General features: G+C 45.1%; 1 protein-coding gene across 7 annotated transcripts in view; it reads left to right on the forward strand.

Moving 5' to 3' along the window:
* SCAPER (S-phase cyclin A associated protein in the ER) overlaps nucleotides 1–26288 on the forward strand; it is a 420029-nt gene that overhangs the window by 273284 nt on the left and 120457 nt on the right. For 5 of the 7 annotated variants that reach the window (XM_075006917.1, XM_075006919.1, XM_075006922.1 and 2 more), the window contains exons 25-26: nucleotides 4590–4736; nucleotides 11435–11558. In XM_075006917.1, the coding sequence (XP_074863018.1) occupies nucleotides 4590–4736; nucleotides 11435–11558 (271 nt within the window). The remainder of the gene's footprint in view (nucleotides 1–4589; nucleotides 4737–11434; nucleotides 11559–26288) is intronic. The other 2 variants (XM_075006920.1, XM_075006921.1) reach the window with 1 other exon arrangement.

The following is a 26288-nucleotide window of genomic DNA, read 5'->3' on the forward strand; positions in this document are numbered from 1 at the left end:
CTAAATTTCAAGGATACATGCAAAAATGCCATGCAAAATTCAACGTTGATCCAAAATCATGGGAATCTAAATCATCAGATTGAAATACCTGGTGACAATTGCATTACAGTGCACATCATCCTTCGATAGTATATGTGCAAGCCACTCAAAAGAACATCATCTTAGAAGGAAAAACTCTCAGACTCAAGAATTCAGAAATAGACTGACATGTGGTTATTGCAATCAACCATGCAAATCCAGTATTGGATGGATAAGCCACGAGAGAAGCTGCAAATTCAAACATTGCCCAAAGGTCCTCACCGCCACTGCTAACCACCATGTCTCGAGATGAAAAGGGGCTGTAGTAGTAGTAGTAGTGTAACAATGAGGAGCCCAGTAGCACCTTCAAGACTAACAGATTTATTTGGGCATAAGCTTTCATGTGTAAAAACCACTTCATCAGATGCATGGATGAAATGGGTTTTTCCCCTCAAAAGGTTATGCCCAAATAAATCTGTTCCTCTTAAAGGTGCCAGAGGGCTCCTCATTTTTGCACATACAAACTAACATGGCTACCCTGTGAGATCTACTGTTAGTAAGTAATCTGTTGTACTGCACGTGGTAAGAAACTGCTTTTAAATTTAAATATCTCACCCAGTTCAGCATACAAAGAGGCTCTGGCCAATAGGAATCACAAACAATATACTTGGTAGACCTCCTGCACAAAATAGGTTATCTGCAACATCACTAGCAGCTCAGGTACAAATATTGTCATTGCCTTTTAGTTGGAAAGTTTACGGATTTATCAAAAGCTTTCAGAAATACTGTGTCATCTACTTTGTAGATGAAGGAAATAAATGAACTAGTGACATGCAGTTTACATATTACAAATTATGTAATTGAGGCTGAGAACTTATCTGGCCAAATTTCAGCCTAATGCAAATAAGAGTGGCAGATTTATAAGCCCTTCAAAAATGAGGTTAGAATGGAAACACAGAGCTATAATAGCAAATGTCAAATATTTTTCTAGCTCTGTTAAAATGAGAGAGAACGTGTGTGGTCATGAAAACAACACCTTTAAAATAATGATGCTACCATTAGGATTTAGAGTATGTTTGTTTTTCTTAGAACATAAAATAAACATGTATTGGCAATAGTTCATATTTAACCATGATTCATTCACTTGGTGTATCTATTCCAGATCAGCTATTGCCAAGATCAGAATCAATATAAATTGTAGAGATTATGGTTAAATGTGAGTGTATCACATGAAACTTTAGTATTTTTAGGAATGCAAAGAGTTGCAGTTTTTTTCCTCCTGGCCTAAATGATAAGTGATCAGGATTCATCTTTTCAAATCTATCAAAACCAAAAAAAGCAGTCATGTCGCACTTTAGAGACTAACAAAATAATTTATTAGGTGATGAGCTTTTGTGGGAGACACCCACTTCTTCAGATCTATAGCCATACCAGAGCAGACTCAATCTATAAAGCACAGGGGTCCAAAAATTATCAAGGTTGACAAATCAGCGAAATTGTTATCTAGGGTGACAAATCAGATAGAAGAGCAGATTTGCCAAACCTGATAACAATTTTTCTGTTTTGTCAACTTTGATAACAATTTTTTGACCTCTGTACTTTATATATTGAATCTGTTCTGATAAGGCTATGGATCTGAACAAGTAGCTCGGTCTCATGAAAGCTCATCACCTAATAAATTATTTTGTTAGTCTTTAAAGTGCTATATGGCTGCTTTTTTGCTTTGATAGAATACAGACTAACATGGCTATCTCTCTGTTACTTTTCAAATCTAATGTATTTATTGCAACTCACTGAAGTAGAAAGATACTTTAATTATTTTCTTAATAGAAAATCTTATGCAATTCATTATATGATTCACTAGTTTTACATTTACACCTGTATTAAAATTATACGTAAAGCCTGTAAATCCAACTGGGTATCTTCCATGAGGCATTGAGTATTCATAGAAAATCTCACTTCATCTCTTTCTTTCCTCTTCTGCTTCTAATTTTTAGAGCTTGTATGGTACAAACTGGTTAAAATGTTCAGTGTAATGGACTTTATAAACAGTAAGAATATGTGAATACATTTAAATTGATTGTGCAAAAATACAATCATGTTATGAGAATAGAGAGAATTTTAAAGACACCTCATAGAAAATATAGTTCTATTTGTCATATGTGAAATTGCTCCTGAGTGCAAACAGTACATGCAAAACAGTGGTACCCTCTGCACAGGGGTGAATTTCACCTTTGGAGACTCTGGACACAGAGATCCATCTTTCTGAACATTCATTTAGCTGGGCATGCGAAAAATAACAATGTTCTGAAGGCTAAGATGTAAAATTTAGTAGAAAACTTTCTGCTATAAAGGAAGCAACATTTTTACAAGATTATCAAAACAAAAAAGTAGTAAAGTAGCACTTCAAAGACTAACAAAATAATTTATTAGGTGAGCTTTCATGGGACAGACCCACTTCTTCAGACCATAGCCATACCAGAAAAGACTCAATATTTAAGGCACAGAAAACCAAAAATAGTAATCAAGTTTGACAACTCAGGAAAAAAAAATATCAAGGTGAGCAAATCAGAGAGTTGAGGGGCGGAGGGGGGCGTGTCAAGAATTAGATTAAACCAAGTATGCAAAAGAGCCCCTATAACGACCCAGAAAATTCGCTAGTACAGCTTTCTTTCTGTTACTATTTTAAAAGATTATGACCTTTTTCACAAGTCTGGATCTCACTTTGCTAAGTAGACTATAAAAGGAATTTTCAGATTTGCAATATTGCAACATGTAGTATTCATGTAGTTCAGTAACATGTAGCCAAAATCTGTCACCCCTTTATTGAGCATAATATAAGTGGTTTTGTAAATGTTCAGCTATGCAGAAAGAAGGACAGGTGACACTGGAGATGGTTTAATCAGGCTGCAACTGTATTATTAGATATCTGGGACTACCCTGCAAATAAAAGTATACAGTGCCGATAATTCCATGATCATTTTAACAACTTCCTGGGCACTTCCACCAGTCCCCCATTTTTTCTTTCCTTGTCCTCCAGTAACACAACCCCCCTTGAACAAGGATTAAGGTGGACCTATGAGAAAGGCAAGGTGGCTCCCTGACATACCAGTCATAGGTGTCCCGAAAAACTCTCCCTTCCCTTCTTTCATCTTTAAAACAAAGACCTCTTTTCAAAGTCTTTATCAAACTATTTATCTGGCTGCTGTCTCTTCTCTGTGAAGTTCCTGTACTGGACATCCACCCCACACTTAATAATGAGTTGCAACACAATAGCTTAACTCCCTTTCCTACTCGTCATAACAAAGCATCTGCAAACCTGCTATGGGGGAGGCAAAAGAGCCCAGTTCCAATAGTGGAAAAATTTCTTCCCAGCTTCTGCCCTCTCCCCTCCCCACCCCAAAAAAGTGACTGTCATGATGCCCACAGTGGGTCCTAACCTAACATGGTGTTTTCCTGCTTCCAAGGAGAGGGGGGACAAGTCGGTGTTGCTTCACCTGGTCTAGGGAAAAGGGCTCCCACACGGATTTGCCCCTTGTAAATTCCCCAGCCATTCAGGTCTCTGGGGACAAGTCAGCATAGTAACACTGATCTACTCCCCTTTTACGGTAGATTCCAAGTCTTTATCTCACCCCTCTGACCAGAAAGCACTTTTATACTCTTCTCTGGCAAGCTGGACAATGCTCCCACACATGCTTAAAGGTGCAGTGCGGTCATCTGGGGTGTTAATTGACAAATGTGTTTCTTAGTTTATTCTTAGAGATGCTTCTATCCTTTTGACGTTGTGGCGTGATGAACTAGGAATTCTTGGTACAATTTCCCTTTTATATAATATGAACCAAACTGCATCAGGATTTACCTTTTTCACAAGAAAATGATGCAGCATGTGTTATTCTGCAGACCCAGATACACAAATCACAAATCCACGTCGAGTGCTGTGCTCTGCATTTGCGGTGACAGCTGTGCAAAAACACATAACCAGACACAGGCTGTTACACACTCTACAGAAATTGGATTTCATACATTATTCTTGTTAAGGTTGCCTTTAACTTCAAAGGCGATGAAATTTTTCTTCCACATTCAACTCTTTCAGGCAATATAAATACCTAGTGTGCATGTTTTGTTCTTGCTGATGTTAGCTAACACCACTGTTTTTCAAACTACACCCACTTTTGAAGGCTCTGCTAACAAATATCTAGAAGTATCAGTCTTTTTTCTAGTGAATGGCAAAGCCTCACATTTACACACAGTCTGCTTTTTTAATTGGTTAAATACACAAATCAATTTTTCGTAGATAGTGTCTAATACTTTCAACTAGTGCAAACTTTTGTTGTATTTTTAAAGTGCGGATAACAAATGTAGTATGTCTCGCTCGATGGTCATTCGATAACAAGTAGGATGTCTTCATGTCACCCTCCTATTTGTGAGTCCGTTGATGGCTGTTCAGCCCAATTCTGGAGCTGCAGGTCTTATCATAGGAGGGGCAGGTGCTGGTAGTAATTGGAGGGGCGTGGGGCAGTTTTTGCCACTCTTTTCTTCTTCTCCACCTTTCCTCATCTGCATTGTGGCAGGATCTCTCAAATTGTGCCGCCCTTCACGGCTTACTGCTCACTGCTGGGGATGGTCCTGGGCAAGGCTATGCCAGTCTCAACACTGATGCTGCATGTCCTGGATGGTTCCAGCACGTTCTTGTATCACTTCCTCTGGCCCCCAACATTGTGAGTAAACTGTAACTGTTTTGTGGAGAAAGAGGGTCAATTGTGTAAGATGTGACTTTCTATGAACTATGGAAACTTGACTGTTTTAGAGCAGCCATTTTTTGTTCTCTCTCCAGAGAAGCAGGGGGGAGGGATAGCTGAGTGGTTTGAGCATTGGTCTGCTAAACCCAGGGTTTGTAAGCTCAATCCTTGAGGAGGCCATTTAGGGATTGGGGCAAATAGATGTCAGGGATGGTGCTTGGTCCTACCAAGAGGGCAGGGGACTGAACTAGATGACCTCCTGAGGTCCCTTCCAGTTCTAGGAGGTGCATATCTCCAATTAAAAAAAATCCAATACATGTTAACCTGCTGTCATAAAAACTCTTTCATATAAACAAATTCTTAAATGAGGGGATTTTTTTTCAAGATGAGAAGTTTTTCAAATAGCACACTTTAGAAACCAAAGCACAATCAGTGGCTGTAGCTGATTCTTTAAATGAAAAATAAAATGTGGATCAGTCTTAGTCTTGCCTTTGCAAGAAGTTTGCAATTTACTTTTCTTGGGTTATTTTGTGTTATGGATATAATTTACATCTCTGACTTTTTAAAGTTTGAGACCAATGAAATGTTATTGTCCTATGTTTAGCACTAATACAAACACGTGGAAATAAATTAAACTAAACATTGTTAGGTATAAATTATCTGATTAACGTACACCATCAAACAGGTCATGCCAAGGGATGCCACTCTACTTAACTAAAATAGACATTTAGTGTGGCATTTTCTGATTTAACCATTTGTATTCATCTTAAATTAGGAATCTGTCTGCTATGTTGTTCTGAGGTTAGGCTATTTAGAAGTAGGTGAAGAGATTACACAGGCAATTATCCACATCACTCTTTCCCCAAAATCCTGGCAGCATGGTGCAGCTCAGAACTTTAATCCCATGTCTACAAGATAAAGCTTTATTATAAAAAGATTTAACCACATGCCTGTTGTTTTGTACTGCCCAGATTGTTAGTGAGACCAGCAGGATAGCAAAAGATGTGGCATTTGTAAAAGACAGATGATCCATTTAGTGTGGAGGTCAATTTTTTTAAGAACAAAACACTCAAGGGGGGTAGAGAAAGAACTGGATTATAATACGTTTTATTATTGGTGTTGAGGTGTTAAGAAAGTGTCCAAGAGTATTATTTCTAAGCAAAACACTTAGTAATTTTAATAGCTTATTGACACAATTGTTTATTTTTCCCATTACAGGACAAGCCAAAATTTAGAAAATTTGAGTTAAAAATTCCCAGTTTTGTAATATTGTATTTGTGTGTCTTCTGTGAAAATCAAATTGGAGTTACACAGCAAAAACCCTATATGATAACAGAACCAGTCAGCCTCTGCCATGGTCTGTCTTGCTTACTTAAAGGCAAATCACATAACTTTTCTGTCCTTCAGTTTGCCTAGCCATTTTCCAAACAAGTTTACATATAGCAGAATGGTGTTGTAAGGCTTAAATAATGAATTCACTGAGTGAATTACACAGTGTAAATACTATTCAGAAGCTGATAGCAGATAGGAAGGACATTCATTACTATTAAAAACTTGATTGGAGGAGGAAGATATTTTTCTTACCTTGTGTCTCGCCATACTGCTTCATTCATCATCCATTCATTATAAATATCATGGGAAGCCAGCCTGAGCTGTAGCTGTATTGTGTAGAAAATTCTCTGTGTAATATTGTAGATAGAGGGATATAGTTGTTAGCATTTTCAGTGTAATATAAAAGATTTTGTGGTGATGGGATTAACTGCTACCTTAGACTGAAAATACTTCCATGGTTTGCTCTCCTATTTTAGAATTTTTGATCTGTTTAATAAATGTTTGCAGATGTGAAGTGTTCTGTTTATTCAGTTTTAAAATATTGTCCACAGTGCTTGTTAGCTGAGGTCCAAAACAAGCTTTCTCTGCAGGGGTCCTCCCTCTGAGGAAACTTTCATTCAAGACTGGCAGTTGGTGTAAGGGCACGAGTTCTCTGAAGAGAATGACCTCCTTGCAAGATCAACATCCAAAACCTGCAGCATCTGTTGGTTATCACAACTGTTTCTTTCTCTTTCTAACACAGTGGTGGGTTTCACATTTGACAGTACTCAAGCACAAGGAAACATTACCTTGATATATTAGTACATGAACAAACTGTGTAGATGGAAAGAGCTCTCTTGCATTGTTTTGAAAGAACTTTAGTATGGGAACCGTTTCTTTTAGTTAATAAGTTGTAGTTAGTCTTTAGGGTGAGAGCCCACTTGTGAGTCAGAAAATATAAGATAGTGTTAATGATATACTAAATAAACTGATAACTTCCTCTGAAGATTTCTGATCAAATTATAAACCATGCGGGTGAAGTTCAAGTGTTTGTTTATGCACTTTTCAAAATCTAGACCTAGCACTATAGCCTCATAATTCAAAATTTTCCTGGCTGTTTTTTTAATTTTATATTTTGTCCTATATCCAAACCTTGTCTCTTCCTTCACTGTTCCATTGCGTACCCATTGTGTGTGCACGCATCTACTCTTTAACTACTAACCCATCTGCCACCTCCATTCTGCTCTTTTTCATGAGATACCAAAGCTAGCTGTTTTCTTTCCCTATGAGAACAGTCAGAAGGCATCTCAAGCAGCTGTCCAGGAACTGGTCAAACACTTCAAATAAAACTGATAAAACCTCAGTACACCTTTGTGGTAGCACAACCATGAAGCTGATTGTTTAAATCTCATAATAACTCACCCAATAATTGAGAGGGGTTTTATGAGCAAGGGGATATAGTGTATTTAATTCATGCTGTGTATATTTCCACTTTTCTGTAGTTGGAGTTACTACCCAAAGTCTTATTTATGATAAGCTATTTATGAATGTTTGTGGTTTCTTGACTTTGTGGGAGCAAAGATCACTGAAGGTCACTTTTTCTGACAGTCTAGTGTGTGAATATGAATTAGTTTTGTGTTACAAGTACAATATTAGGTAGAGACCGTGATTCTCCACTCATTTACATTAGATTAAATTAGAAGTAACTCCACAAAAGACACCTGGGCTATGTCTACACTGGCCAAAAACTTCGAAATGGCCATGCAAATGGCTATTTCGAAGTTTACTAATGAAGCGCTGAAATACATATTCAGCGCTTCATTAACGTGCAGGTGGCCGCGGCACTTCGAAATTGACGCGGCTCGCCGCCGCGTGGCTCATCCAGACAGGGCTCCTTTTCGAAAGGACCCCTCCTACTTCGAAGTCCCCTTATTCCTATGAGCAGATGGGAATAAGGGGACTTCGAAGTAGGCGGGGTCCTTTCGAAAAGGAGCCCCATCTGGAGGAGCCACGCGGCTGCGAGCAACTTCAATTTCGAAGTGCCATGGCCGCCCACATGCTAGTGAGGCGCTGAATATGTATTCAGCACTTCATTAGTAAACTTCGAAATGGCCATTTGCATGGCCATTTCAAAGTTTTTGGCTAGTGTAGACATAGCCCTGTGTAATTTAAAGGAGAATCAGAAGCATAAAATATGTTCTGTCTTCTGTTCTCTTCTGTATATGAAGACATACATTAAAAATAAACATTGTCCACATTTATTTATATTCAGTTAAAAATAATATAATGTATGTGCATGCATTTTGGTCCAAGTTCAGGATAGAACTCTTCTCTGGAGCCAAAATGTGTGTATCATAAAGAGTGTATTTATAATTGGATTTACTGTAGTTGAGAATAAAGCCTTACATTAGAGAATAGACGTATTATGTGGTTTGAGTCTGTGTGGTGTCTAACTTATCTTTTAAATCTGATTTGTGATTGTGATACAAAGTTTAGAGCAACATCAGTACCCAATAAACAACTGCTTTACCTGTGAGGAAAATATTACCCTAATATAATTTTGATAGCTTTATCGATGCTTTTTCTTTTTTTAAAAGTGAGTAATACATTCTTCCAGTACAAAAACATCAGAAATAAATACAGTTTTGCAAATTGGTAAATTTAAATTGTAGTTAGATGAAATTCTTGCTTGATACACAGAGCAGTCTAGGCTTGTCTCAGAAGCCGTGTGCAGAAATGGTGACAGTTGACAGCTGTTGTTCCGCTAATAAGATTAAAGTAAGGAAATTAGTTGTACTGACTTTAATCTGCCATTTAACACTGCAAACCACTTGGGCACTGCTTCCATGCTGACACTTCCAATTTTGAATAAAAACTTTTATAACTGAATCTTAGATAAGAACATGTCTAAATTCATTCTAATCATAGCAGTCTGTAGTTAACAAGTTATGTTGTCAATTAAAAAATGCCCTCCTTAATGTGAAAATTAATTTGATATGCATTTGCTTATGCCACAGTCTCAAAGGTATTAAATCTTTGGAACTTCAAATACTTTTTCAGATACTTCTGGGAAATTCAGAGCCAACGTGCATTACTTTAGGTTAATTCATTCTACATTGTTCCATTTTTAAAGGTTGCAGCGTGTTCTATCACAGTCTCAGTAATTATTCCTCCATCTTTAGTGCCCCATGTGCTGTCACTTTCTTATCAGCCAAGAGCAGGTAGTAGGCATTCTCTTTGGAGTCCAATAATGTCCATTTACATTCAGTGGAGAAACACCTGAACAATAGAAAGGATCAATCTACTATATTTTAGAGAGTTTGTTTGTTGATCTGTTTGATCAAGAACTCCTCCAAAACAGTAAGTTCTAGGATCACCAAGTTTGGTATACAACTTCTTCTTGTCATAACTTAAGCAAGGTTAAGGGTTTAATTGTGCCAGGAAAACAGGAAGTCCCTGAAATGGGATAGCTTCTCATAAAACCAGAGAAGAGACAGAATCACCAACTCAACTGCAGTGCTCAGAATTGAGCGAATGTAGAAAGAGACTGACCCAAGATGAAAATAGGATAGAACCAAACCAGATATATAGGATGAACCTGAAGTAAGATTGCTCCTCAGTAAACCTTACAGAAAAGAGATAAAATAGAGAAATTTGGAGCAGTGCTTTATTCTGGCACAGTTAAAGCAATGCTTAAGGTTTGAAAACTAAGGTGTTAAAACGTAGCAAATGATAAGCATTTATAGAGGTAAAGAAAAAATACACTTGTTGGAATTCCCATTTTAAAATGTTTACCAGTTTCAAGAAAAAATTAAACTATAAGGCAAATTCATTTAATGAATTTATCTGTGACAGCTTCTCTATAAAAGTTTGTCAGTTGGCCCTCCCATTCCATTCTGGAATGTGAAAATTACCAGTGATCTGTCTTGTCTGTTGAGCTGCATTCACATTGGTCCTTTCTATGTCTTTAAAAATAGAAATAAAAACTATCTGCCTCTTTGCTTACCTTTTGGAAAGCAACCTGAATTGATCGATTGTTATAGAGCTGTTTTGTGTGTATGTTTTGTGTCTGTGTGCCTGTATGTATGCAAAGAAAATTTTGGCAGTAAACTAAATCAACGAAAATATTATGGAAAAAATTATTTTGAAAGTGATAAATCCTCAGTCAGGCTTATCACTGTGGCAATGAGTTCCATAGCCTCAGACCAGTTCCTGTGAAAGTTCTAACTCAACATAAAGTATTCACTGTGCATCGGAATGAATAACACTCTGAGGTGAACCTGAGAGAACCAGGCCTACTGTATGTATTTTGAGCTTTTATGCCCAGTTACTTTATGGCTTTCTTTTTGCACTCTCTACCTTTTGCTATTGCAAACCTACCATCCATTTCACCTCATATATGTATGGGTAGTTTACATTACTGCTAATAGTGTAATTACATACTGTGTTTACAGTCCCTGTAATGGGGATGCCAGTGACTTAACTGTTCCTGAAGGAGAGCTCTGTATAAGCTTGAAAGCTTGTCTGTCTCCTCATTAGAGGTTGCTCTAATAAAAGATACTACCTCACCTATCTTGTCTCTCTAAATCCCAGGGAGGCAGGAGATCGATCTGAGGCAAAAGACTGATGTTTCACCTGTTGTTTGGTCTTTTGTTCAGTACAATTCACCTTGGTTTGGTGGGCCTGAAAGCCAGACTCTCTCAAAGAGGGTCCCAGAACAGCATTATAAATTACCCACCACAAAATGTTTACATGTCTTTCTGCCTGAATACTCTGCTACCAAACTGACCAGTGATCTTGCATTCCTGTGATACTTGCACGAGACAGTCAAATTCTACCAGAAGAAGCATTAGTTTTTCAAATTGTGCAAAATTAAGTTTTACTGATACTGTACTTTTTTTTCCTTTCCTTTGCTCCTTTTTTTTTCATTTACTATATTTCTAATATACCAATGATGAAAAATATCAGAGGTTTGATTTTTTTTGTTCATTTAAGGATGTGAAGGTGTGTATATGGGCACAGACATTTAATACCACATGTAACATAAAATGGTTTACTCTTTTTAACAATTTACCGTTTCCAAGGATGTAATTTAGTTTAAACACAAATTCTGGTTGTAGAGCACGTGCAGTGGCAACACACTCTGGAATTTGAAATGTATATAGAGCTTCAATCAGAATATTTTTGTTCATGTCAATGCTTAAGTAACCTACCTCATGCTAATTTGGAACAGGAGCACAAAAAGTTAATTACACTTACATTCACTTTATGTTGCCTGATGATTTTCTTCACAGACCTATGTTTATATTTGAATTTCTAGATTAATATATTTTAAAAATATGTTGACATTTCACTTTTTATTTTAGGTCACTCTGCAGTACCATAAATGTTTACAACTTGACCTGCAATAATTGCACAGAAAACTGCACCTATGTTCTGTTTAGTAATAAAATCACTTTTTTAATGGACCTGTTGATGCATCAGTTAATGGTAAGTGATATTTTTACCTTGAATTAGAAATTGTGTGTTTGCTTTAGTGCCAGCATACCAAAATATTTAGTATATTAAAATATCAGAAATACATAGGATTCAAAGTCAGATGAATTTTTACAGTGGAATTGCCATCAAAAATTTTCTGTGTTAGTTACCTAGGAAAGTTAAAACAAAAGTCCCTACTAAATTTTCATTGGTACCACATCACATCTACTACAGGTTGAACCTCTCTTGTCCAGCACCCTCATGACCTGACTAGTGCCAGACAAGAGAATTTGCCAGACAACAGGAAGTCAGCATTTTCTAGCACATTACCAGTACTTCCACTGCTTACTGGACAGACATTTAGGGGGAAATTAGAGTTAAAAAACAGCACAAAATACCGAGAGCCACTACTGGTGGTTGTAAACAAACTTCATGGGACCATAGGAAACTTGGCCGCACCCATGATACAAGTATGCCAGATTACGGCATTTGCTGAACGAGAGAGTTCCTGATTAGAGAGGTTCAACCTGTACTGCACTTAGAACTTACACCAATACAAATTAAGATGATGGACTATTGCTTTTGATAAGTATTTGGTTGCTAATAGACTCTATGAGCACACAAAATATATTCTTTGAGTGCTTGCCCATGTCGATTCCATTCTAGGTGTGTAAACACTCGCGTGCACAGTCATTGGAGACTTTTGTCATTACAGTATCTGTGGGGCCAGCTGTGGCACTCCTGCATCAGTGTATCAGGTGCTGCAGCCCTAGGCCCTCTTATATCTTTCTTGCCTCCTGTGGTGGTTGATCAGTGTGCTTCTTTCCCTTTCTTTGCAAGTGATAAGTGTTTTTTCTCCTACTTCTGTACCTTGTCTCAGAGGGGTAATCTGTTGTCTTCAAAAAACAAAGCAAGCAGTCCTATAGCACCTTGAAGACTAACAATTTTATTACAGATGTAAATAATTTTGTTTGTAATAGATTACTAAGTAGCTGTTAAGTATTCTAGTTAGTTGTTAGAGTCCCAGTCTCTGGGTTTTAAGCCTTGCTCTCACTGCAATAGGCCCATGCCTATTATTGACCCATAAGGTAGCTGTTTGAAGTGCCTGGGGTAATCTCACATTAAAGAGCAGTGGTGCCTCTGTAAGAATTTTCATCACAGGACACACAAGAACAAGACGTTTACTTGAGGGCCCTCCTCCATGGAGGCCACTCTTCATCCAGACTCTGAGCCAGCCCAGATGGATGCAATGCCCATTACTTCAACTTCACTGCATAGCACACCCCAGCACCAGGCTCTTGCTGGCATCAGTCCCCTTCTCCAGCACATAAGACTGAGGTCAGGAAGAGTGACCCAACACTGAGCAAGATGATTGAACGGGCACTGGGCAAAGGACCTTGCTCAGGTCACACACCCACACTGGTACCGCGAAGGGGCTTACTGCCCCCAGCGAATTCTATGTCCCTAACTGATCCACCACTGACTCTGGAGAATGATAGGGGACTCAGGCTGACAGCACAGTCAATGCCTTTTCAAGTCCCAGCACAAAGAGAGCAACAGACTGTATCACCATAAACAACAATGTGTGTGGCAATGGATGCAGCTAAGTCTCTCTACAAAAAAAAAAGGCAACTGTAAAGGCCTCCCTGAAGAACACTGCTGGCCTCCAGAGCCAAAGCAGAATCCTTTGTCATCGCGTCTTTGGTCGCCACATCAAATCAGGTCCCTGGTTCCCTGCTACAGGTCACTGACACCATTTTCCAAGTCTCTGCTCACACACTGGGCGTCATCTAGAGATAGATGTTGATCATCTTACAGTTGGCACCGGTCATCTTCCCTCTGATGGTCACAGTCACCAAGACCTTGGGGACATTCTGCAGCTTGACACTTTTCTCCCTGCTCCCACCACAAGTCAGACTATTCCAGGCACTGGTCACCTGCAATGACGGTTAGCTGCCAACTCTGGTCACCAAAGGAAGAGGACTAATACAGCACAGAGAAGGTCAAACCATTGTGACTGAACTCCAGAAGGAGCATCGACCCAACCTGACAGCAGAGCGTATGGCCTGGCACATACTTCTCTGGCACATACCCATTGTGCTGATGCCCCAGTCTCATCAGATCTTAGTCACCCCATCAGCCTGGACTCAGTGCAGTGTGTGCCAGGGGGTCCAATGGTGGAGGGACAGGTGTGCACCCTGACACCTCATCCTCTGCCTTGGGCCCTCCTCCAGTGATTCAGTCATCATCATCCTCTCTAGATGAGGCAGTGGTGAAGCCCTCCCAGTCAGAATGACTTGAAGCACTGTTCTGCCCCATGGTCACCAACTTTGAGCCTTGAGTATGAGAATGTGCTCTCCACATTCATCCCAGCAAATATCGCATGCCTGGTGCACGAAGGGGTCCTGAACATTGCCATACCCATCTGGGAGAACCCATTCTCCCTCCCGTTTGCTTCCAAGAGGTCCAAAAATAAGTAGCTTGTCCCTGCCAATGGGTTTTAATATATATTCACCCCAGGGTTGTTGGTTGTGTTGGTAGCCAATCAAAAGAACAAGCAGGGGCCTGTCATTTCCACCTTCAAGAATAAGGAGGCCAAGTGGCTGGATCTTTTTCAAAGAAGAATTTATTCACTGCCAGTCTCTACTTTTGGATAGCAAATCATCGGGCTCTTTTGAGGTGTTATCATTTTAAGCTGTTGGACACACTCCTCAAGTTTAAGGATTCTGTGTTCCTGGAGGTGTCCCAAGAGTTTGGGGGTCTGTTGCAGGAAGAAGCCATGGCAGCTTGGTGCTCCCTCCAGATGGCCTCATTTTGGCCAGGATGGTCACCTCATTGATGGTCATGAGGGGCAGCTCCTTTGTTTTCAAACCATCGTCCTGTCCCATGGAGATGAAGTCCTCCATTCAGAATCCCCCATTTGATAGAGCATACATATGTCTCAATCTGTGAGGAAACCATTCTGGCTGCACATGCTACCGAGGCCTTGGCAGCCTCAACAGGGAACAAGACGACACCAACCCTTGTACCACTGCAGTTGATAAGAATTTATCAGGGTGCTTCTCAGTTCCACAAGGCCAATGGCATTCCTCCCAGAGTCCCATTTTTGAGCCATGTCAAATGTAATCTTCCATGAGAGAGGTCACTGGTTCACCACGCTTCACACTTGCCTGAGGCTGCTGGGCCACACGGCTGCTAGTACTTACGTGGTTTGTCATGCCTGAGTCCACCTTTGGCCGCTGCAGGCGTGGTTCACTACAGTCTGTATCCCCAACAGACACAAACTGGATCTGGTAGTTAAGATGCTAGAGTGGTGTCTGGACCCTGTGTCGGTATTGCAGGGAGTCCCCTTTGCAGCCCCATTGCAACACTAGTCTCTGATGCCTCAGGTCTAGGCTGGAGAACCTACAAGCGTGAGCTCAGTATGCAGGGCCACCGTTAAGAGGTTGACTGCTACCTCCACGTAAATGTCAGGAAGCTCAGCATGGTCCACCTGGACTGCTAGGCTTTTCAGCCCCACTTGCTAGGCAATGTGGTTCAAGTCTTAACAGACAATATTGCCACAATGTTTTATATCAACAAGCAGGGCAGAGCCAAGTTGTCAACCATCTCCTAGGAAGCTCTCGCTCTATGGAATTTCTGCATCTAGCATGCCATTCATCTTATGGCAGTGAATCTCCCTGGAACCAGAAATGTAAGTAGAACATCACCTCGGCAGAACCTTCTCATCGCTCCATGACTGGTCTCTCCACCCTGATGTGGTCAACCAGATCTTCTGACAGTGAGTCTCCCCATGTGGACTTGTTCACAACTCACCAGAAAAGGAGCTGCCTTTAGTTTTGCTTGTTTTAAGGGGATGAGCAGGGGCTCCCTGTCAGAAACCTCTCTGCTTCCTGGGTTAGGGACCTTGACATACACTTTTCCCATGGTGCCACTCTTTACAAAGCTCTCATGAAGTCCAAGCCAAGGTCACCCTTATAGCTCCAGCTTGGCCATGCTAGCCCTAGTTCAGCACATTCATGGACCTCTCAGTGGTTATCTGGCACACCATTACCACTATGGTCAGCTCTCTTTTCACAGAATCAAGGCCATCTGCTACTCCCAAATTTGGCAGTACTGAACCTCACAGCTTGGTTGCTCGATGGTTAACTACCAAGGAATGGGAACATTTGGCCCTATTTCAACAGGTACTGTTGGGAAGTAAGAAGCCTTCCGTTAGCATGATGTATGTGCTCAAATAGAAACATTTTATGAACTGTATGTCAGTCTGCAATATGAGGCCTGAGTAGGCCTTGAAGCATTTGGTCCTGGACTACCTTTTGCACTTAAAGCTCCAAGGTTTGTCCCATTCTTCAGTTAAAATTCACCTAGCCATTGTATCAGCCTTTCACCCTCCATTCCAGGGCAGATTGAGCTTCGCACATGGTGTCCCATTCTTGAAAGGCCTGTAATGGCTCTACCCTCAAGTATGGGATCCAGTCGCACTGTGGGTCCTGTATCTGGTGCTTGCACAGGTCATGAGAGCCCCCTTCAACCTCTTTGCATCCTATTTCTGTTTTTGGTTGCCATGATTTCTGCTCAAAGGGTTTCTGAGTTTAGGGTGCCTACATTGGAGCTCCCTATACTGTGTTAAGAACAAGGTCCAGTTGTGACCACATCCAGCTTTCTTGCCCATGGTGGTTTCACAGTTTCGTATAAACCAGGACATATTTCTGCCAGTCTTCTGCCAAAAGCAAAGTTTTATTGTGCTCTCTGGATGTCAGGAGTGTGCTAACCTTCTGCATCAAGAAGGCCAAGCAGTGTTTCACAAGTCGACAGTTACTCATCACAGTGGTGCATAAGATGAAGTATTGTCCTGTGTCCATCCTCAGAATTTCTTCTTAGATCACAGCCTGCATTCAGTTCTGTGATCAGGCAAAAGTGCCACCAATGACATTTGTAACCACACACTCGATTAGGCATGGCAGTGGCCTTCCTCACCCATGTACCAGTCTCTGACATCTGTAGAATCACAGCCTGGTCATTCATGCATATGTTCACATCTACCTGTGCAATTACCCAGGGCCGACCGTGGGCTCAGGGCAGGCCCCACTCTAACTCCACCTCCACCCTTTAGCCCAAGCACCACCCTTGCTCTTCCTCCTGTTGCCCCCATCACATCTGTTACCCAATGTCCCCTCCCCCAAACAACACCAGCCAGGTGGTTACCAAGTGGGAGGACTTAGCACAGGATGGCAATTGGGACCAAGCCCCCTACACTCAGCATGACATCAGGAGCCAAAGTAATCCAGTCCACTGTGTTCTGCTTCACAGTGATGACAGTGGCAAGCAGAGCTCCCTGAGACTAGGTCTGGACACTGCACTTCCCTCTGTATGGTGAAGCAGAGCACAGTAGGCTGGGAGATGTGTGGAGTGTAACACGCTGCAGATCACTCCAGCTGCTGCTGCCACAGTGCATGCAGGAGGGCTTGACCACTCTGTTAATCCTCACCGGGCCCTCCCCATAACGCCGTAGGCTACACTAGGCCCCACAGATCCCATCCATAGGACAGTTGAGCTGGCTGCCAACTATCCTGTAGATGGGATGGCTCTGCGCTTCCCCAGCAAGCCTAAGATGATGTTGCACGAAGCATGTCTATGAACACTGAGCCCAGTTACAGGGATTCTGCTTATTAGTCATTTAGACTGGAATCAACATGTTGAGCAAGCACTCAAGGAAGAAGAATCAGTTACCAAACTTTCATAATTGCTGTTCTCCAAGACGTGTTGCTCATGTCCATTCCATTACCTGCTCTCCTGCTTCTCTGATGGAGTTACTGGCAGGAAGGAAGTGGGAGGACACAGGTGGGCAATGCCTGATATACCAATGCGTGTGCATGGCATTTAAGGGGACACCACAGTTGGCTCTATGGCAACGCATCTTGAAGAACAACATTTACAAAAGGAAAAAAAGCAGTCCAGTAGCACTTTAAAGACTAGCAAAATAATTTATTAGGTGGTGAGCTTTCATTAGCTTACAAAAGATCAGTTGGTCGGTCAGTGAGTTTTTAAGTACTAAACAAAAAGGACTTCAGATGGCCAGCCAGTGTTTTTAACTCTTCCACCTTCAATGCCAGTGATGGTTACATTCAGTGAGTAGTTACTTGAGCTTTATTTCTGTACATGTTCAATTCAAATATCTTTTAATGTATAAATATATCTAAAATTGAAGTCTACTTAATGTGTAGCCTTAATTTGGCTTGCAAAATAGTTAAACAGCAGGTCTACTTAACTGAGAAACTCTTAATTTTGTAGTCTTTCACTTAAATTCAGATATCATTAAATATTTTATTTGAAATCTCATTTTTAATTCATAGTGACCTGCTCATCATGAGATATTTAGTCTAGAATTTCTACTTATAAATTGTGGGTATGTATTTTCATGAGCCAAGCAGTTTGTTAATTGAAAAATTATGTACATGCCTTAAATAATTTATGTGACACTGTTAGAGTCAACAAGCCATAGGACTGTTAATGAACACTTAAAAAGTGACACTCAAAAGGACAAAGAAAACCTGAAGGCAACTTTTAAGTTCTAGTCTGTGTCATTGCCAGCTCATGGTTTTTTAACCAGATATCTCCAAAAGGATTCTAGAGATAAGATTTTAATTGTATACAGTGAAAATATATATAATGAGTATATTGGTAGGCTACCCACAACAGTGTTTTCTTTCTGCTGAATGAGCCAAAATACACGATTCATAGTTAATTTCATAATATATTAAATACTTCAGCACTTTACAAGTGACAAGATAAGTCCTAATGCCCAACACCTTCTTCTATTTCTTCGAGTGTCCCCGTGGGCGCTCCACATTAGGTGTCGGGCTTGCCCGGCACCGCAGATCAGATCTTCCAAGCAGTTTCTGCCGGACCGCGCATGCGCCAGTGCGCGCCGCTCCCTTGCGTGCTCCTGGCCACGTGCGCGATCCGGTCCCCGCCAGTTCCTCTTAACCGCCGTCGGCTGCAGATGGAATCCAACTAGGCAATGGCCAAGTTAGCGTATTCAATGGTTTTAAGTGTTTTTCTTTAAAGTTTTGAAGTTCTTAGTCTACTGTTAAGTTAGCCAGTTGTTATTTTCACAAAAAAAAAAAAAAAAACAAGAAACAACAAGCGGGACGGCATTCAGTCCAGTCCTAGCAACAAGCGGAGCACCGGAGGCCAGGAGCCGAGGGCCATTAGCCCTCCTGCCACGGCAGGCTATTGGAGAGGGGGAAAACAGCACAGAGAAGGTGCTAAGTACCCCATTAACAACTGAAAGACTCACCAACAGTGTCCTCTTCAGGATTCAAGAAATGTGAGTCTTGCCAAGAGGCAATGCCAGCGTCTGATGGGCACAGTCACTGTATAAGGTGCCTTGGGGAGTCCCATGTCACGCAGAAATGCTCCTTCTGTGCAAAATTAACAGCCAGAGCAAGGAAGGACAGGGAGATGCGGCTTAAAATGCTGCTCTTCGACAAGGCCCTCCAGCCAGACGTGCCGGAGCGGCCGCAGCAGGAGGGACCCTGCGGGGCCCATAAAAGGAAAGCCGCCTCCCTCACCCCATCAGCGCAAAAACGGAGGAAAGTCTCCCCAGCCTCATCCCTGCTGGCAGCAACAGCGAGCGGGACGGGAGGAGCGCACAGCCCCCAGCCGCAGCAACAGCTGATCAGCGGCGGCACAGAGAGCCATGTGGAGGAGGCTCAGCCTCCAATAATCAAACAGCCACCCCGCACCGCAGGCAGGGCAGCGGCTAAACAAGCGCCGGTACCGGTGGCACCGCAAGCAGCGGCACCGACCCCCGGGGAACCGGCGGTGCAGAGCGCGCAGGCACGCAGCCTGCAGGCACCGGAGGACACCGCCTGTGCGGCACCGCCCATAAGCGTGCCGAGCGCGGCACGGACGGGGCCGAGATCCCCTACACGTCAGGGGGCGGAGCTACCCCCTCAAGGGAGGGGGAAGGCTGCACACAAAACAAGGCACCGCAGCCCCTCTCCAGACAGGGCTGCAGAGTTGCTTTCTCTCAGCCCTCCGCTAATGCTGCAGACTCCAACTAGAAGGCAGGGGTCCCCCCTAGCCTACCCGGAGCCCCCGTCTCCATTTTTACAACCAGCCTCGCCCTGGCTGGGACCACCTTCACCCTTCCTGGGGTTTGAGCCGCTGGAGTGCTATCACAAATCGCTCTCTCCAGTGTCCCAGGTCTCTCGACGATCTCGCTCCCCCAGACGCAGAGGGTATGCACCAAGGGAGTGGTCCAGGTCACCTTCCCAAGAACAGTGCCCATGCTGCCATGGTCACCCCTATCACGCGGGGCATAGACACCACCGGCAATCTACCAGGGAAAGATCCCCACAGACGGTCCCGTATCCCCGAGGGCAATCGCGAACGGGGACAGAGACTCAAGTATCTCAGGGGGAACTGGTTATGGAACCCGGAGATTTTCCCTTGCAAGCTTCCAGCGAGCGGATATACCATCACCAACAGGAATCGGAAGGGTCCAGAGAGGCGTACCCTAGTGGTTCCTCGCTCTCCTCCCCGGACGAGGCTACGGCCCTGGGGGACGTCCATCCTCCGGACGATCTCAAACAGTTTCAAGAGCTATTTAAGAGGGTGGCCTTCACGCAAGGCATCCGGACAGCAGAGGTTCAAGAGAAACACCGTAAGCTCCTCAAAAATCTGAGACCTCCGGCCTCCTCCAAAATAGCAATACCACTTGATGAAGCAATCTTGGAGTCCGCCACTATGATATGGCAGACTCCCGCAACTATTCCGCCTGTCCACAAGAGAGCGGATAAGAAATACTTCGTGCCGGCGAAGGGCATGGAGTTTCTGTTCAGCCACCCCCAACCAAATTCTTTGGTGGTGGAGTCGTCGCAACAAAGATCAAAGACATCTCAATTCAAGACAGGGGGAACAGACAAAGATGCCAAGAATCTAGAGCTGTTCGGCAGAAAGGTCTACTCCTCCTCCACTCTACTGTTGTGAATGGCAAATTATGCAGAGCATCTAGCAAACCATAATTTCGACAACTACACTAGGTTAACCTCCCTCATGGACTCGCTTCCAGAGGACAAGAAACCGGTGCTCAAGGCCATTGTGCAAGAAGGTTACGCGGCCTCAAGGACGGCAGTTCAGATCGCCCTGGATGTTGTGGACACAGCAGCATGCTCCACAGCTACGGCAGTGGTGATGCAAAGGGAGTCCTGGCTCCAGACTTCAGGTATACCGAGGGATCTGCAGGCAAAGATAGTCGATCTTCCCTTCGACTCGCAGAAGCTGTTTGCTGAATCAACTGACTCGGTCCTTCAAAGTACTAACCCTCAACAAAGACGGTACCAGTACCAGCAACAGCGTCCCCAGAACCACAGGGGTTACGAGCAAGGGCAACATCAACAGCACCAGCAGTACAGAACTCCCAGGTGACGTTCCCAACAGAGCCGTGCGTCCTCGGGGCAGGGCCAAAGGCCACAAGTTTGACACACAGATCCAGGGCTGCGCCATCACTACCATCGCACAAGGTCATCCGAAGCTATTATTCCACCATCGCCTCCGACCATTCTACGACCAGTGGCAAAGGATCACCACAGACAAATGGGTGCTGGAGATCATAGCCACGGGGTACGCCATCCCCTTCCAGTCGCTCCCACCGCCTCAACCTCCACCCAGGCCCCACCTCCAGGAGGCCTCCCACGTAGCGAGGCTCAAGCAGGAGGTACACCATCTCATGCTCATAGGGGCAGTGGAAAGAGTGCCGGAGCAACTGCAAGGGAAAGGGTTCTACTCGAGGTACTTCCTCACAGAGAAAAAGACAGGAGGCTGGAGGCCCATCTTAGATCTTCGAGGCCTCAACCGGTACCTGCGCAAGCAACGCTTTCGGATGATCACAATCGCCTCCATCCTTATGGCACTAGATGATGGAGATTGGTTCGCAGCCCTCGACTTACAAGACGCATATTTTCACATAACTATCCATCCGTCTCACCGACGATTCCTCCGGTTCATGGTAGGCAAAGAACATTTTCAATACAAGGTCCTACCGTTTGGCCTCTCCTCGGCCCCCAGGGTCTTCACCAAGACCTTGGCAGTGGTGTCAGCCTACCTGCACAGACAGGGGGTATTTATATTCCCGTATCTGGATGACTGCCTACTCAAAGGGGCCTCGAAGGAGGAGGTACTACGCATGATACGCGTCACAGCAGGCACGTTCTCTTCGCTTGGCCTGGTTATCAATCTGGCAAAATCAAAGATAGACCCCACACAGGACACAGAGTTCATAGGGGCATGCATAAATTCTATTACAGCGAGAGTGTATCTACCAGAGACACGCTTTCGGGTCATCGGCTCCCTCGTGCAAGTCATCACCTTCAGCCCTACAGTGCCGGTTCTGACGTGCTTACAGCTGCTGGGCCACATGGCAGCAGCGACATTCATAGTACAGAACGCCAGGTTACACATACGCAGCATGCAGCACTGGCTGGCGGGCGTATACAGACCGGCAGCACACACCGTTCACAGGGTGGTGTCTCCCACAACAGAGGTGCGCAAATCCCTGCAATGGTGGGTAAACCTCAACAACATGCTAAAAGGGGTACCCTTCCACCAACCACAAATATCGGTTTTTCTTACTACAGATGCCTCCCTCATAGGGTGGGGAGCACACATGGGCTTAGAGGTGACGCAAGGGCTGTGGTCCTCCAAGGAGCAGTCACTGCACATAAATATACTGGAGCTCAGAGCAGTGTTCAACGCCTGCAGACACTTTCGAGACCATCTACAAGGCAAAGTAGTCGGGATCAGTACAGACAATACCTCCACCATGTTTTATATAAATCGGCAAGGAGGAGCTCGGTCCCGTGCCTTATGCGCGGAAGCAGTCCGGCTGTGGAACTGGTGCATCGCCAACAATATAACTTTGAAAGCCTCGTACTTACCAGACGCTCACAGTGTGAAGGCTGACCAGCTGAGCAGGCGTTTCGCACTCACGCACGAGTGGCAGATCCGTCCCGATCTGCTACGACCAATTTTTCACGCATGGGGCTTTCCCCAGATAGATCTGTTTGCTACTCAACACAACAAGAAGTGCCCACGATTCTGCTCCAGGGCAGGATTGGGACGGGGGTCACTAGGGGACGCATTCGTGATCTGCTGGAGGGGCCCCCTGCTTTACGCTTTTCCTCACACAGTGCTGATCCACAAAGTCTTGCAGAAAGCCAGGAGGGAAGGAGCCCAAATGATCCTGATAGTCCCAACGTGGGATCGACAGCAATGGTTCCCCCTACTCCTGCGCATGTTGGACCGTCCACCAATGCCCCTTCCGGTGGCGCCGGATCTGCTCACGCAAGCCCAGGCGTCCATAGTGCATCCGCACCCCCAAAGCCTGCGACTACAAGCATGGTTAATCCTTGGCTCAGCTCCCTAGAGAGCACATGCACGGAGGAAGTGCAACAAGTCCTAGAAAGTAGCAGGAGGACTTCCACCAGGAAGACCTACCAGCAGAAATAGACTCGCTTCACGGCATGGTGTTCTACCAAACAGCTAGCCCCCCTTTCGGTGCCTATACCTTTAATATTAGAGTATTTACTGGACCTCGAGAGGAGGACTCTCACTATCCTCGTTAAAGGTCCACCTTGCCGCCATTTCGGCATTCAGACACGAAGAGGAAGGGCACACGGTGTTCGCCCATCTCATGGTTACCAGGTTCCTCAAAGGGTTGGTAAACCTATACCCCCCTCGGAAACCGCTTCCGACTTCGTGGAACTTGGACCTGGTGATTAATGCGCTAACGGGACCACCGTTCGAGCCTTTAGCCACGGTTTCCCTCCGCCTCCTTACGATAAAGACGACCTTTCTTCTCGCAATCACATCAGCTCGCAGGGTGAGCGAGCTTGCGGCAGTTATGGCAACGCCACCCTGCACTGTTTTTTCCAAGGAGGTGGTAACCATACGGATGCATCCAGCCTTTGTTCCTAAAGTTTCTTCTGAGTTTCATATTAACGAGCCTATTGTTTTACCCTCGTTTTATCCAAAGCCTCATAACTCTGACAAAGAGGCGCGCCTACACCTCCTGGACCTGAGGAGGCCACTAGCCTTCTATATAGACAGGACCAAGTCCTTCCGGAAAACGGATAGACTCCTAGTCTCTCTCGTTCCCCAATCGAAAGGAGAAGGTCTCTCTTCGCAGAGAATCTCGAAGCACATCGTATCCTGCATAAAAATGTGCTACGAACTCAAAAAGACTCCTTTACTGGCCCCGCCCAGGGCTCATTCCACTAGGGTGGTGGCGGCATCAACAGCCTTTTTCAAGGGCGTTGCGCTAAAAGACATTTGCAGAGCGGTGACCTGGTCATCCTACGACACCTTCGCCAAACATTACGCCCTTCACAGGGTATTCCAAGAGGATACCCATCTCTCGACAGCAGTCCTCTTGGGGACAAGCTGCACATAATCCGATTACCCACCTCCTATCTTGGGTTACTGCTGGGTAGTCACCTAATGTGGAGCACTCACGGGGACACTTGAAGAAGAAAGAAAGGTTAGTCACCGTAGTAACGGTGGTTCTTCGAGATGTGTCCCCGTGGGTGCTCCACTACCCGCCCATCCTCCCCGCTTCGGATCTCTGTTTAGTGTTTTGCAGGAGCATCCGAGGCGGTTGGTCAAGGAACTGGCGGGGACCGGATTGCGCATGTGGCCGGGAGCGCGCAAGGGAGCGGCGCGCACCGGCGCATGCGCGGTCCGGCAGAAACTGCTTGGAAGATCCGATCTGCGGCGCCGGGCAAGCCCGACACCTAATGTGGAGCACCCACGGGTACACATCTCGAAGAACCACCGTTACTACGGTGAGTAACCTTTCTTTCCTAATCTCAGCGCTATGCCAAACCTACAATGCAAAGACTAACTTGCTTGTTTGGTGTGGAACTTTTCAAAGTATTTGTTACATAGAGACGAACGGAATTGCTATTCTCACGTGGTGGTGGTATCACCTAAGAAACCTATGCCATTATCAGAGCTACCCTCAATCCAAAACTGAATTTCATAACGTAAAGCCAAAGTTTGCCTAAAATTGTTTCAGAACTCCTGTTAGAATCAGTTACTTCTCTTGATCCACATTCAGGCTCAGCTGTCTATTATTAACAACAAGAAGTTCAGTGGCACCTTATGAACTAACGAATATTTTGGAGCCACAGGACTTCTTGTTGTTTTTGAAGATACAGACTAACTTGGCTACCCCTCTGATACTTGTCTGTTATTAAATGTCTTGCGCTGATTTTGGGCAGTGTATGGTCCTTAACTGGAATAATTTCCCAACATAATGAAATGCCTATTAAGATCACTTTTGAGTGATATAAGCCGTGTCTACACGCGCCACCTACTTCGAAGTAGCAGCGCCAACTTCGAAATAGCGCCCATCGTGGCTACACGTGTTCGGCACTATTTCGAGGTTAACATCGACGTAAGGCGGCGAGACGTCGAAGTCGCTAACCCCATGAGGGGATGGGAATTGCGCCCTACTTCGACGTTCAATGTCTAAGTAGGGAACGTGTAGTCGTTGCGCATCCCGCAACATCGAAATTGCGGGGTCCTCCATGGCGGCCATCAGCTGAGGGGTTGAGAGACGCTCTTTCCAGCCCCTGAGCTCGATGGTGGCCGCGTGGAGCGGCCCCTTAAAGGTCCCCGGCCCCTGCCTTCCTGTGCAGGAAGCTGAGAGAACGTGCAGGCGGCAGCCCAGACACGCGGCCAGCCTGCACGTCCCTCAGCAGCCCCACACACACCCCACCGCTGCAATGGCCACACGCCAGCCCCCCAAGCACCTCCAGGGGACCCCCCTCAAGGGGAGCCAGGGCTCCCAGGCCAGCAGCCAGGCGGGAAAGCGGCAGCGGGGCCCCTCCTGTGGACGGAGGCCGAGCTTCGGGACCTGCTGGGGCTCTGGAGCGAGGAGGAGGTGCTCCAGGTAATGGGGAGCAAGAGGCGGAACGCGGATGCGTTCACTCGGCTGGCCGAGGGCCTAGCTTCCCGGGGTCACCCTGCCTGCACTCTGGATCATGTCTGGAGTAAAGTGAAGGAGCTGCAGCAGGGTTACGCCCGGGCCCGGGACGCGGCCGGCTGATCTGGCGCTGCCCCTGTCACTTGCCCCTTTTACAGGGAGCTCAGGGCCATCCTGGGCCCCCGGCACACCTCCTCCGGCCGCTCTTGATACCTCGTCCGAGGAGCCCCAGCAGGCCCCGGAGGCGGAGTCCTCCCCGGAGGCAAGCTGCGCACCCCGGGGGTCCCCCCTGGAGCCCCCCCTGGGGCACCAGAGGAGGAGGAGGGGGAGTCCTCCTCCAGCGACACCGGCCTGAGGATCGTCCTGCCATCCAGGAGCTCCAGCCGGGCGTCCGCCCCCCAGGTGTCCCCCGACCGTGGGAGTGGACTGTCAGGTATGTACCGCCCCGGTGCACACCCCCTTGGTTGAGGGGTGGGGGTAAGAGACATGACCAGGGCCCTCCACATGCCCAGATGACCATGGCCCCAAGGACAGCAGTGGCATGTCCCTCAGAAGAGTGCATCAGCCCCTGCCCCTCCCCAGCATGACAGTGCCATGCCCCATCCCTGGGGCTGGGGGGAGCGGAACCTCTAGGGTCCCCCGGGGGGAGGGGGTGGGACACCCAGCAGCAGCAGCATGTGATGGAGTTGGGGGGAGTGCAAATGCGAGACTCAGGCTACATATGAGAAACAAGCAGAATAGCTCCC

This window comes from Carettochelys insculpta, chromosome 12, assembly GCF_033958435.1.
Source record: "Carettochelys insculpta isolate YL-2023 chromosome 12, ASM3395843v1, whole genome shotgun sequence".
NCBI classification, from domain to species: Eukaryota; Metazoa; Chordata; order Testudines; family Carettochelyidae; genus Carettochelys; species Carettochelys insculpta.